Source organism: Cavia porcellus, unplaced genomic scaffold (assembly GCF_034190915.1).
Source record: "Cavia porcellus strain 051 isolate PalLab524CR breed Dunkin Hartley unplaced genomic scaffold, mCavPor4.1 scaffold_2, whole genome shotgun sequence".
NCBI lineage: Eukaryota > Metazoa > Chordata > Mammalia > Rodentia > Caviidae > Cavia > Cavia porcellus.
This window is the reverse complement of record NW_026947485.1, coordinates 64,922,626-64,937,570: the sequence shown is the minus strand read 5'-3', so window position 1 is coordinate 64,937,570 and position 14,945 is coordinate 64,922,626. Positions and strand designations below refer to the sequence as shown.

Here is a 14,945-nt window from a genome sequence, read left to right as displayed (position 1 = left end):
AAAATAAGAACAGGATGCCAGAAAACATAAACAGGAGTAAAGGTCAAGATTCATTAAAATCAAATATGAATGTAGCTATCTAAAGATCCTAAAATTGCTATATCTGAATAAAACTTTGAAGCCAAATTTGCTAGAGTTACAAAGGTTTAAATTTTAAATAGAAAACATACAAATTCATAAGCTAATGTAAAAATGCTCTGTTACTCAGCTCAAAACTAAAATTTTCTCTGGGTAGGACTCAGAAAGAGTGCTTCTAAAACTTTCTTTATAGCAAATGAAGTGATGGATTTCCAAAAACTATTTCCTAGTTTATTATTCATTAGATTAAAAGTTGAGACATAATGTGTAGTTTGGACTATTTGATAGTGGTAGCTGAGAGAGAAACTGTTGGAAATAAGGTCTTCTCCATCTCTTTGTACTAACTGATTAGATACTAATGTTAATTTAAAAACTTCAAAATGTACACAGGTGTCACATGGTTAATGGTAACTCTGCTCACTGCTATTCACTGCCACTCACTCACCCTCCCAGGGCAACTGCAACTCCGAGATGATTTACAATCACACACATATATTCTAAATACCACCACTCTCTTGAGTTGGGGACATGGTCACTGCCAGTAATACAAAGTTTTGGCTGGGAAAAAAAAAAGGTCCTTATCAAACAATAGAGAAGTTTTAGAAATTTTATCAAAGACATTGAAAGCCAAAGAATTAAAACTTCTAAGAATTTTCAAGGACTAAGTGACACATAGAAAAGTTAAAGATTAGGTAATATTTGTGTTTATTAGACTAACAGCATCAATGATGTTCCAGTCTGCCAAAAAGGAGCTTTCCATATTCATACCTTTTAAAGCTTTACAGTCAACTATTTCCACATGGGCATCCAGTGTGTCATAGGCTTCTTTACAGACTGCTTTGGCTAAAGTGGATTTTCCACTTCCCTACAAAATAAGTGTTTCATCAGAACTCAATACACTCAGTGACAGAAAAGTTTTCATTGCAGTAGCACCCACCAAACCTCACTCATTAGGAAGCATATGCTGGTTTGCTGCCGTGCCGGATTCTGGCATTACTGAAGTGTGGCCCTGGTCCTTTAAGTTGCTAATGGGCCAGGAGCAGACTATATCCTACACTCACTACTGTGCACAGATGAAAACAAACATTTATTCTTTGTAACTTGATAGTTAAAACAGTCACTAATACTCATTTTTAACTTCCCTTTGTTTATGTTTGTGATATATAATAATTAAATTTGTTTTGAGAAATTGGTACATACACATAGTACATCTTGATCATTTTTCTTCCCTCCCCCACTTTTATTTGGCTCACTACCCCAGATCCCCTCCTATCTCCAAAAAAGTCTCATCTTGTAAAGGAAACCATGTGCTAGTTAATCTTCTGTGTCACAATGTTTTAACTTTATTTCACTTGGCATTATGGTCCCAAGCTCCATTCATTTTCCTAAAATAATTCAAATCTATCCTTGTAGGGCCCCAGTATTCCATCATATATAGACATCACATTTTCTTTTCTTTTCTTTTCTTTTCTTTTTTTTTTTTTGTCTTTTTCATTTTTATCAGTACCAGGGATCGAACTCACGACCACCTGCTTGCAAGGCAGGTGCTTATGCCGCTGAGCTAAACCCCCAGCCCTACATTTTCTTTTTTTATTGTTATATGTCTGCAGTATACAATAACAATATTCATTTTGGACTGGGACATATAAACACCACATCCTAATCATTTTTATTTCCACTTCTCCCGATCTTACCCTTCCTTTTCCATCTCCAGATCCCCTTCCTATCTTACAGTCTACCGTCCTGTTTCCTACCTTCTATCTTCTATTTTGCTCCTAGATTATTTATACTTTGGCTTTCTCCTATAAAAGAAAGCCTGCTATATTTAAGCTTTTGTATTCCACTTAACGTTATGGCCTTAAAAATGCACTCATCTTCCTAAAAATGACTCCAATCTATGATTCTTTATGAGTGAGTAGTACTCCATAGCACTACTGTGTATTATGGAAGAGAATATATAGCAATAACCCCATAATATATAATTTTCTTATTCATTCAGCTGTTGATAGAGTGTTTCCAAAATTAGCTATTATGAAGTGTCCTATTATAAATATGGGAATGTATGAATCATTGTAGTACAATGTCTTTAATTATTCTGGGAAAATACCTAGAAGAGGCATATTGGGTCAAATGCAATTTCTATTTTTATGGGTTCATTGTTGTCTTTTTGAGACAGGGTCTCAATGCAGTTCAGACTGGCCTTGAACCCACTCTGTAGCCCAGATTGGCCTTTAACTCACAGCAATCCTCCTGCCTCAGTCTCTCAAGTGCTAAGATTTACAGGTGTGTGCCACTGTTTATTTTTTGAGAAACTTCCATGGAGATTTCCAAAATGATTACACTAACTTACATTTTCATCAACAGTGTAGGTGGGTTCCTTTTTCTCCTATAACTCTGCCAACATTTGTTGCTTTTTGAGTTCTTTATTACAGTTATTCTTTCTGGAGTAAGATGGAATTTCAGCATTGTTTTAATTTGCATTTCTCTAATGGCCAAAGAGGCGGAATACTTTTCCACGTACTTATTGACTATCTGTATTACTTCTTTTGAGATGTGTATATTCAATTGCCCATTTTTTGACTGCATCTTTTATTTTGGAGGGTTTAGTTTTTTTGAGTTCTTTATGTATTCTAGATCAGTGATGGTGAGCCTTTTATATATAGACTGAGTGCCAAACTGCAATCCAAAAGCCATTTTTGAATCACAAGTGTCAGCATCAACCATATACTAGTGTTTTAGTTTAGAAAAACAACCCTACATTAACATCTTTTGTCTTAAAAGAAAAACATAGTAACACACATGCCATACATTTGACACCACTGTTCCGTAGCTGGCAAAAAGGTGTTGACTGTTCCTTGTCTATGCAGAAGCATTTTATTAGCTATAATCTCATTTGTTGATTCTTGGTATTTCTTGTGCAATTGGGCTCCTGTTTAGAAAGTATTTACCTATGCCTAGTCATCAAGAGTGTTACCTAAAAAGTGTGGCTTTCATATCTAGTTTTTAAAAATACATTTGATTTTGTGTTAGTACAAGGCGACACAGACAGGTCTAGATCCATTCTTCTGTACAAAGATAACCATTTTTTCCAGCACCATTTGACTCCTTTGTCAAAAGTCAAGACAAACGAAGGTACATAAGGTTTCTGCAGCCTCACTTGTTTTACAGCGTAACACGTCTCTTTTTGACCAGCAACACAATGTTTTAATTACAGTGACTTTGTAGCACAAAGAAATATGAAAATTTGAAGCAATGTGAAATCTGTTATAGTAATGCTTTCCTACTTTGCTCTTTTTAGTCAAGACTACTTTGACTATTTTGTGACTTTCCTTGTTCCAAATAAATTTTAGGATTTTTTTCACTTTTGTGAAGAATGTGGCTGGTATTTTGAGTTGAAACTGCATTAAATCTATACGTCATGTTTTGTAATATAACCATTTTGACAATGATTCTGCCTGTCCATAAACAGGGATATGTCTGTTCATTTTGTAATGTCTTCTTCAAACTCTTTTCCACAGTGCTATAGTTTTTGTTATAGAGGTCTTTCACCTCCTTGATAGGCTAATTCTGAGTTAATTTTTGAAGCAACTGTGACTTTGTTTTCCTGATTTCTTGCTCTGTGGTTCACTGTTGATGTACAACAATGTTACTGGTATTTTTTTGTTGATGTGTATCTTGCCACTTTGCTGAATTGATTAATTCTAAGACTCCTATTGGAGATTTTTGGGTCTTCTATTTCAAGGATCCTGCCACCCCCAAATAAGGACAGCCTGACTTCTTCCTGTTTCTATCCCTTTTATTCTTCTCCCTTGTGAGATTTCTCTGGCTAAAGTGTCAAGTAATACAATGAACCAAAGTGGTGATAGTGTGGATAACCTTGTCTAGTCTTGGAAAGCTCCCAGTTTTTCTCCATTTAGTATGATGGTGGCAGTGGGTTTGTCACAAACAGCTTTTACATAGGGTTCTTCTGTATGTATTTTTGTCAGTTTGTAAAATTTATGAATGGATGCTACATTTTATCAAAGGCTTCTGAGATGACATTATTTTTATACTTAGTTCTATGTTATATATTACATTTATTGATTTACATAGGTTGATCCATTCTCATACTCCTGGAATGAAGCTGACTTAGTCATGCTATATAACCCTTTTAATGATCTGCTGTATTCTGTCTAATGTATTTACCTGAGGATTTTTGAACCCTATGTTCATTAAGGAAATTTAGCCACTAATACTTAAAATGTTTAAAAATAGGTAATGCTAGGGGCTGGGGATTTAGCTCAGTGATGTAAATGGCTGCCTGGCAAGCACAAGGTCGTGAGTTCAATCTCCGGTACCAAAAAAAAAGGTAATGCTGTATTGTTACTGGAAGGGAATAATATACACATTAAATAATTTTCTAGGTAAATGAAACATATTGTTATTTAATTTCAATGTTTTTATTGGTAAATACTTATTATCCACTTCTCTATTGCTTTATATTAATTTTAAGTAAGTACATACTGATTTACGGTCATTAATATGATCACCAATTAGTATATAGAACTTTCAGAAATTATTAAGGTTTTAATCCAATGTGTACTTTTAAGAAAAATCTTAGTTTTCCCTCATTATGAAATAGTATGCAGAGCTGGGCATGGTTGCACATATCTGTAATCCTAGTACTTGAGAGGCTGAGGCAAGAGGATCGCCGCAAGTTTGAGGCTAGTCTGGGCTACACGGTGAATCCAAGGCCAACCTGAACTACAGAGTGAGACCTTGTCTCAAAAAAATAAAACAAAACAAAACAGTATGTAAAATAATTATAATTACTTACACAAAAAATGTTTTAAAAATCCGTAAATTTCCTAACTACTGTTAATTCTTCTGTTGTTTACATTTCCTACTTTATGCAAATGTATAAAAACAGGATGAAAATATCAAGTGTTATAATCTCATTATTTTAGGTAACAGTAAATCATTGTCTTCTTATGGCCACAACTACAGAACCACACTGACTCCCTAGGATAGCAGCACTGGGTATGTACTGAACCATACTATATTTAACAAGTTATACTGAACCACTAGTATGTGTGTGCTGGTGTATATGTGTGTATATATATGTATGCATGTATGTATGTATTAATTTCAATTTTTAACTATTATAAAGTCAAAACAAATATCCATACATGTATTTTACTAATTTGTCAAGTTACATCTTTAGAATAAATTTCTAGAACTGTGACCTCAAAAGGTATACATATTTAAATTTTGCTAAATACAACTATAGTGTTTAGCAAAGACTGAATGTGATGGATTTTTTGGTTCCTATAGTTTCTTCCTCAATTTACTATTGTTTCTTACAGTTGTCATCTGTCTAGCTCCAACAGTCCAACATTGGTTCTCATATTTTGTTCTGATTAGTAAAAATAGAAAAACAGCTGAGCTTGATATATGAAGTCTGAAATTCTGGAGGGATTCAACAAGTATATACTGTATTACTATATTTTGTACAGTTAGATACTGTATTTAAATTAATGAGCTACAAAGAGTAAATAAAGTAGGGATCCTGAGGTACAGGCCCTACCTCCCATCATCAGGTGCTTTCTGCCAACTTGAAGTCACGTTTGAATGGCACTTTTCAGTTTACACATTTCATACACATTGTCTCCCTTAAGTGCAGTTAATATCATGAATACAAATGAGAACGTAGAAGTACACGAGAGAAGTGAGATTCAAGCTTGGGTCTTCGCTTGCTCTTTCTGTTCAACTTGCTACTTTGGAAGTCCGGCACTCTATTGAGTTAGACACTGCCTTTTAAAAACTGCTGGGCATTGTGCTGTATGCCTGTTGTCACAGCACTCAGGAGGGGCTTGATGGCGGAGTGAACTGAGAGGGCGACCCCATCCCCAGTTCCTCCCTTCTCTCTCAGCTTCCTGTGTCCACCATGACGTATGCAGTGCTCTTCCACTTAGGCCCTTGGGCCATGCTGTTTCTGTGTTCAAGACTGCTAAACATAGATTGAATTGTGAGCCAAAACAGACTTCTCCTCCTGTAAGTTTCAGCTGTTTGGTATTTTGTCCCAGTGACAAGGAAGGTGACTGAGACAATTAAAATCACAAAGAGTAGTTGCTAAGTTTATACAACAATTAGGAGAAAGCAACTGGGCTAGTAATAGGAAAAAGTTATTAAAGTAAATAGTCATATATTTACATTTTTAAATTAAGTTCTTGAATTTTTTAATTAAAAAAGCACAAAGACAAAAACCATACTGTACCCTTAAAAACGACACGGCATTACAACCATTCTGGTTGACTATTATCTTCTTTTAAAGTCCTGTAATGTCTCCAATGTTTTGTTTTATTCTTTTCTGTTTTGCTCAATTTTATTATAACTGATGATATAGGCAATTCTTTTTAAGATAGCAAGAGGCAGTATGGTAACCATTGTTGATCACCTTGTATTTTGTTTTTACATTATCTATTATGTCCATCCTTTTGATTTGACTGACTCTATTCTGTTATGTCACATTTGGTTTTACTCTCTTCAAAAAAAAGTAATAAGAACTGTGGGAGTAATAAAACCCAAAATGTGTAATTGTCATTGTACAAAAGAAAGGAAAAGAAAGTGCTCTAAAGGATATAACTGCATATATATTTAAATGTATAAGATAGATAACCATGTCATGGTTTATGTCTGTGTCCCCCAGGCCTCATGAGTTTGCATTGTTCATTTGTGATGATTCACTGTACAGTGCTTGGATTGATGGTGTCAGTGCTCTACCCACACAGGGGTGGAGCCAGGATGTGATGTAATGGCAGGAAGAAGGTGTGTCTTGCTCTTGGCCGGTTCCTGTTTGCTGTTTGCAGCCGCCATGAACGGCAGCCCAGCCTCGCCCGCCTGCCTGGGAGCCAACTAAGTGTGGACTGAAACCTCCCAAAACTGTTAAGGATAACAATATGTAATCTATTAACTAGTGATTTCCTACTGTTTATTCTTTCTGAAATTCTGTATAACTCATACCCTTTTTCTGTTTTTTTTTTTCTCCTTAAATTAAAAAAAAAAAAAAAGACATGGCACTGGTAGAGATTAACACAGTAAGCCCTTTTAAAAGGTCAGGAACCTTAAGCAAGACAGTCAGATATTAAAAAAAAAAAAACAAACGAACTGAGGATGCAGCTTAGTGGTAAACTGTCTACCATGAAGGAGGCCCTAAGTTTGACTCCCAGCATAGCAACAACAACAAAAAAGAGCAAATCTTTAAGGTCAGGAAACTGTCTCACAACAGATTCTGAGATTTAAGGCTAGAAGAGAAAACAACTAAAAGTTCTTAAATTTGACACTGCTGAAGGTTTGGACCAAGTCCTTGAAAGCCACCACATACTTGTCAGACAAGATGAAACAGATTACCTGATTAGTCTTAGAAACATTAAGGAAGCCAAATTTTTAATTAAGCTAACGATAAAGGCATCTCCAGGCCTGCATGGTTTCAATGAAGATTTTATCCAATGTTTTTTTTTTTTTTTTTTTTTTGGTTCCAGGGATTGAACTCATGACCTCACGCTTACCAGGCAAGTGCTTGAGCTGCTGAGGTTAATTCCTGCCACTACCAAATGTTTAAAGAAGAATGAATATCAATTTTATAAAATATCTTCCAAAGAACAGAAGATAGAGGAATATTTTCCAACTCATTTCATGAGGCCAATATTATCCTACTAGCAAAAGCAGACAGAAATAAGAGACAGAGACAGTACAAAAACAGAAAATCAAAGACTAATATTTCTCATAAACTTACATGCAAAACAGTTTCAGCAGAACTTAGCAGTGTATAAAGAATGATACAACATAACTAAGTAAGATTTGTCACAGTATGCAAAACTAATTTACACTGAAAATCAAATAACTCTATCAATACCTTATCACTAGTCTAAAAAAGAAAACTCATATAATCATATCAACCAACACAGGAAAATTACAAGATCAGTTTTATTCACTCCCCCAATACCTAATAGCAGGCACACAAAAATATTAATAAATATGAGAGTGCTTTCTCAATCTTGTATTAACAACCTGTATAAGTACATCATCAGAATCCAAGAGTACAATTAAAAGTTATCAGTGAAAAGAGTAGATTTCAATCACATACCTTTCCTCCGGTGAGTAAAAGGGCTCCATTCCTAAGTCCTGCCAGAAGGGATGTGAGCTGCCGAGACAGCGGGCGACCTAGGAGGCTCTGTGTGATGTGCTCCATGGAGGATCTGCCTATGGAATTCACGCCTCTGAAAATACATAAATTGTTATGAGGTAAAAGACTGAAGCAGGATAAAGTCTTGCTATTAAAAGTGAACCTTTTGGATCTACTGACTGAACTTTAAATTAGAGTAATATTTTAGGAAATTCTTTATTTGAGAAAAGGTATATTGACCAATGCTATATCTGATTCACACTAACTACAATTAATTTTATTACATTCAAACATGCAGTAAAAAAGTGTGCAGTGACTAATAGTTTATTGTATTGGTATTACTCAAGGCATCTGCCTTGACACATACACATTCTCCTACCCGCAAAGAATTTGTAGTTTGACACTCAATATAATCATAAGTGAAGTGTTTAGGGTAAGTGAAGACTTATTTCCTCTTAAACATCATCTCTGAAATCAATTTCAATCTATATATTCTATAAACACGAACTTTAACCTACATTTGACTTTGACTACAACTTTATAGTAGAAATAATTCTTAATATTACAAAACAAAGAGATTTTGTCCCATATTAATATATACTATGTTAGAGTTAATGGTATAATCTTTTACTAAAATATAAATTGTATTATTACAGGACATTAAATCACCACTTCACTTACTAAAAACCTCTGAAGAATCCTAAGGGCTAATGTATATATAAGATTTTCCCCTTGTACAAGGAAGTTACCAGAGGCTGTTTTTAGATTTGTCTGAAAAGTTGAGAAAGGGGCTGGGGATTTAGCTCAGCGGCATAAGCGCCTGCCTTGCAAGCAGGCGGTCGTGAGTTCGATCCCTGATACCGATAAAAACGAAAAAGACAAAAAAAAAAAAAAAAAAAAGTTGAGAAAACACAATCTCAATTATTAAAATAATAAAATAGTGAAGGAATAACTTAATTTGAAATATTTTTAAACAGCTGACTAATGTTTTGATTTAACTGTTAAAATATACTTAATTGCTTTAAGAGTTGTTCTATTCATGTGCAGATGATGCAGGTACTACCCAGTTACTTTCTTCTCACAAATCAATTCTCAAAACAAAGTTTCTAGTAAACTTCAAATCTCTTGTTATCTACAAGAAATTTCTATTTGTAATCTGTAAAAGTAGAGACAATCCTTTAAAAAAATCTAATGCATTAGCAAATTATTTATTGATTTTCAGATCAATTTTAATATTTACACATAGAAACTCTGCCAGAGCTAATGTCAAACAAAGAAGCTATAGCTTCTTACCCCAAAGAGTTCAGCTTTAAAAAAGGAAGAATAAAGTCAATTTCCTCACTGTTTTCTTCTTTTACCATAGGATCTAGAAGGACCTACAATAGCAAGGAAAAATTAGTTTTACAATTTAAAGTTATTCGTTTGCCTGTTTTTCTTGGATCTCAGAAAACTGAACTGCATTGATTCTGTTTACCAGAGAGCATAGATAAATTGTGCATGCAAGATTTTATTCAGAGTAACTCTTGACAACAACAATTTACTCATCCACAGAACAAATATTTATGGTCAATTAGCAGGAAGAATACTGTCTCCTCAATACATTTTACAGATTTTATCTCAATTTTTATTTATGTCATATCCACTTTATTTATAATTCTGAATTTGTGCCTCTGAATGGTATTCCTTCAGTTATGTGTAAAAAGCAAGAAACAGTGTCTAGGTAAAAACCACTGAAATTTTAAGTTACTAGTGAATCTTTAGTTCTGTAAAGAGAAGATTAAGAAACCTCATTGAAATATAATATTCTAAAAAGAATACTCTTTCAATACTTATAGCAGAAAATATTTGTGAAGAGTTGCACATTAAAACGTTGTCAGGCTAGGGGTTTAGCTCAGCAGCATAAGCGCCTGCCTGGCAAGCGTGAGATCATGAGTTCGATCCCTGGTACCAAAAACAAACAAACAAACAAACAAACAAACAAACAAAAAATTGTCAAAATAACAAAATTGCACATAAAATTATGAATTTTCAAACTCAAATCCCTAAAACTTTTTATTTGCTTCAAAAGTAAAATTTTATTTTATTTTATTTTACTTTATTTATTTTTGTCATTTTGAGACAAGGTCTTGCTATTTGGTTCAGGCTGGCCTTGGGCTCACTTTGTAGCCCAGGCTGGTCTCAGACTTGCAATGATCCTCCTGCCTCAGCCTCAAAAATAAAATTTTAAATTATGATTCATTTGCCAGTTACATGATCAAATTTATTCTTAAAAATTAATTGTGTTGAAACTGATTTTTAACTTAGAAATGAATCAATAATTTATATAAGTAAACAGATTATAGAATAAAATATTTTAAATCAAGTTATTCCTTATTCTTATCATATGGGTTTCTAATACACTTCATGATTCAAGTTCTTTGAATGACATTCATGCTTTACTAATTACATGTGACAAATATTATTTCATTAAATAGTCAATAATTCCACAGCATATAGTTACTTGTATTGTGGTCTTCTGCAGCAGATTGGTACTCAATAGAAAAATATTTTTTTCTTTTTTTTTTTCCTTTTCCCAGTGAACTATATGCAGAGAAAACTCTTTCAACTCTGTAAAAAGTAATAAATGAAGAATTAAGGCTGACACTTGAGTTGAAAAGCTTTTACGATTTTAATACCAAACATTTAAATTAAAGGCATTCTTCAACATATAAAATGTGTTTAATTATTATTATGTTTCACATGTGATACAGGTTGGAAAAACAATTTAAAATGCTATGATTATCTTAGCAGGAAAAATAACAAACTTACCATCTTTAATTTCCAACTTAATAAATTCTTCCTCTGATATTAATAAAGGAAGTACAGTGGTAGCAGATTGCTGTAGCCACAAGTAGAAGGCTGTTTTTACATCTTCTTCATTCGTATCTTTAGGCTGCCAGAGAAAAAGAACAGTAACTAATTATCCTAATATCTGACGACGTAACATCTTTATTTTAAAATTTTATCTTCCCAATAAAGTGTAAATTTCACCAAACAAAATCAATATAAGATGTTTACACTCCATAAAAACAGGTTTGGAATTTGACATTAGCATGATAAGTATAATATAGCCCCAAAAAATGTTTATATAATTGGGAAAGTTTGAAATGTTCTTTTTCTCTATGCTCAGCAATGTAAATACTAGAGTTTGATTCACTCAGTAAGCACTGCATTCCAATCCCACTCTCCCTTGCCTCCCTCTAGCATCAAGATAGGAAAGCAATCCTCTTTTGCCAGCTTGGGGCAGAGTTTAGAGACAGAGACAGAGAGAGACATACAGACAGACAGACAGACAGACACACACACACACACACACACACACACACACACACACACACAGAATGTGTATCTCCAATGTGGCCAGTGGCACACAGACAGAAAGGGTGCTCTTCTTTATCAAAGTAAAGAAATTACAAGGAGAGATTTTTGCTTTGTGCCTTTCCTTTTGCCTCCGGAATGCAGATGAGATGCTTATTAGTACAGCATACATTTGCACCTGAGAGAAGGAAAATCACAGGCTAAGGATGGCAGAAGAAAGACAGGTGCAGCTTAGATCCTCGGTGACACTGTTTAACTGCTATGAGCCCATCAAACTCTGTACATGAGAAAGAGAAATCCCTGGCATGTTTAAACTGCTGTCCTTTCTTTTTCTTTCCTTTTGTTTCCTTTTAAACTGACCAGTAGTTATACTCAATAGATAGAGTGCTAATATGTTCTTCAAAGCTGTAACATTAAAAAAATCTACTAATTTACAGCTTTTAAATTTTTAGTAACTTCAAATAAGGCATGATAATAACCAACTTCATACAGAACAGATGATTAATATTGCCCCTCACTTCTTGGGGCCGAGGATATAGCTCAGTAGCACAGCACCTCCCTGGCAAGTGCAAGGTGGTAAGTTTGAGTTCCGGTACCAAAAAAAAAAAGTCAGAAAAAAAAAAGAAAAAAGTCTCCCCTTCACCATGAAATGAAATTCTGCCACTGCTCAAACTAGTCTTATTTCTGCTCTATTTCACCTAGAGGCAAACTTAAATTTGCTGACAAAGCTCAGTTCAGAACCTGACCTCTACTAAAAGTAGGTTAGTTAAGAAAAGGTATAATTTCTTCATTTTTAAAATTCACAAAATAGTTACTACTTAGAATATTATTGAGCAATGTAATTAAACACTTAAAGTCACTTTAAGTAGCTGAGAATTTGGGGATCAAAAAGCAACTCATAGTTTCTTTAGAATGAAACATCTTTATATCCCAAGATCTATACTGTAATCATACAGATCATAAAGTTTCCATTAAAATATGTAACTCAGGTTAGGAAACCATTTTTGTGGCAATATGCCAATTTTGAGACAAACACAATTCTAACGAACAGTAGCTAATAATTTTCTTACATAAGAGACCTAGCACTTAAAATATATAAAGATCAATAGCTAAAAAGTTAAAAATCCTATGAGCTATTTAACCAATGTGGTAAATGTTCAGGTACACATTGTTGTGAGAATAGCATGTATTCTATTTGTTTTCCTTTTCTCAAATTAAATAATATAAATTACCTGGTGTTTCACCAACTATAAAAGCTGTTAAATTAGTTTACCTATAGTGTAACAACCATCATCCTAAGATTCCAAAAGTTTTACCTGAATTATCAGAGAAAGATTCAATTATGTTTGAAATTTCTTAAACATATAACAATAATTTCCCAGTATAATTATTTGTGAACTGATATATATGAAATACTTTTAAAATAACCTAAACATCTCACTTCCTAAACATACCACTTTCCAAAGAACCAGAAAAGTAAGGGATGTCAGATGTGGAGATACACCTATAATCCTAGCATTCAGGAGGATCCCAAATTCAAGCTCAACCTGGGCAACTCAGAGAATTAGTGAGACCCTGCCTCAAAATAAAAAACAGAACATGCTAGGGATGTAGGTCAGTGCAAGAGTCCTGGCTTCACTCTCCTGCACCATGGAGAGGTAGGGAGTAACAGAGTGTAGCACTCTTTTGAGCTGGAGTATTAATAGGAAAGCAACACTGGCTTAAGGTACACTTTCTGTTAATATTCACCTTCTACTGTATTATTAAAACAAGCCTTCTTCAATGAAGGAGATGGTTGCCTTAGAAATACTTCTGCTATGAATTCGAGGAAAATATTGTTTTACTTGTCTTACTAAGCATATCAGTTTGTTCTTGATAGCCTCCATTTTTCTAAGCCACTTGCCACCAGTTAATGTTTCACGTAATAATAAAAATTATCTCCCTTCAGGCTGGGGATATAGCTCTGCAGCACAGTGCCTGCCTGGCAATAAAAAACCCAAAAAACAAAAAACCTCCCTTCTTTTGTAAAACAGCAACATGCAATGCAGAATTTATTAGGGGACCAAACCAACATTAGCCATCTCTTAAAAATTATTAAATTTTATTAGTATGTGTTACTATTATGTGATGATGGGGTTTATTTTGGGAAGTTGGTACATGTATTTAATATATCAATCAATTTCAATCTCTTTCCATTTCCTGCTCCTTCATGTTCTTTCCTGTTTCTGTAAGTCTAGCCCTGCTTCACTTTCAGTTATCTCATACACAGTGTGTACTACTGAACTTCCAGAAGGAGAGCATTTAACCTATTACAAGATTTTTCCCAAATACTAATTTAGCTCTGATTATTTCCTTTGAAAACTGTGATTTGTTTCTTAGATTTCATCTCTTGCTTAATTCAAGTTTCAGACATGAAAATTTTATTTTTTTGTAACTTCACTTTTCTTTAAAGTTTACTAAACAGAAGTTTGTAGCTTGACAAAAAAAGCAACATGGCAGAAAATTTTTAAAATAACACAGACACGGGCTGGGGATTTAGCTCTGTGGCATAAGCACCTGCCTGGCAAGTGCAAGGTCATGAGTTCGATTTCTGGTACCAAAAAAAAAAAAATTACACAGACACTGAAAAAATATTAATCTTTCAAAAGACAAAACCATCCATATTTGTACTGGCATAATATATTCATATGCATGCTGTTTATTAATGACTTCTCAAAAATTAAACATAGAATTGCCCTATGATCCAGCAATTTCACTCCTAGACACAGATGCTAAAAAATTGAAAACAGGAACTTAATTAGATATTTAAACATCATTATTCACTGCAGCATTATTCATAACAGCCAAAAAGATCAAAACAACCCATGTGTCCAACAACAGATGATGGATAAATAAATGATATATACAGAATAACAGAACATTATCCAATCATAAAAAGGAGTGAAGTTCTGATACCTGCGCAAACATGGGTGAAGCTTCAAAAGACTATGGAAGTGAATTAAGCCAAACAGTTTCAAATGTTCTGATTCCATGTACACAAGATGCCTACTGTTAGGTAAATTCATAGAGACATAATACTGATTAAAGGAGTGGGTAGAGGAACGATGGGCAGTCACTGCTTAATGGGTGCAGTTTCTGTCTCCAATGCTGGAAATTTGGAAGCAATGGTAGGTTGCACAACATCATAAGTGTAATTAATGCCACTGAACTGTACTCTTAAAAGTAGTTTAAATGACATATTTATGTTACTTTTTTTTTTTTTTTTGGTGGTACCATGGATGTAACTCACGATTTCACACTTGCCAGGCAAACGCTTATGCCAGTGAGCTAAATCCCCAGCACTTAT

At 34.1% G+C, this 14,945-nt stretch overlaps 1 protein-coding gene across 6 annotated transcripts in view; it reads right to left on the bottom strand.

Moving 5' to 3' along the window:
* Positions 1–14,945, bottom strand: part of Pex1 (peroxisomal biogenesis factor 1) — a 51,997-nt gene that overhangs the window by 22,673 nt on the left and 14,379 nt on the right. For 5 of the 6 annotated variants that reach the window (XR_010045377.1, XM_003475098.4, XM_063242731.1 and 2 more), the window contains exons 7-11: positions 11,051–11,174; positions 10,743–10,849; positions 9,536–9,618; positions 8,204–8,336; positions 847–943 (exon numbers count right to left, since the gene is read on the bottom strand). Coding sequence is in view for 5 of the 6 variants with exons in the window: in XM_003475098.4 (XP_003475146.1) it covers positions 847–943; positions 8,204–8,336; positions 9,536–9,618; positions 10,743–10,849; positions 11,051–11,174 (544 nt within the window). In the remaining variant the exon portion in view is untranslated. The remainder of the gene's footprint in view (positions 1–846; positions 944–8,203; positions 8,337–9,535; positions 9,619–10,742; positions 10,850–11,050; positions 11,175–14,945) is intronic. The other variant, XM_023567363.2, reaches the window with a different exon arrangement.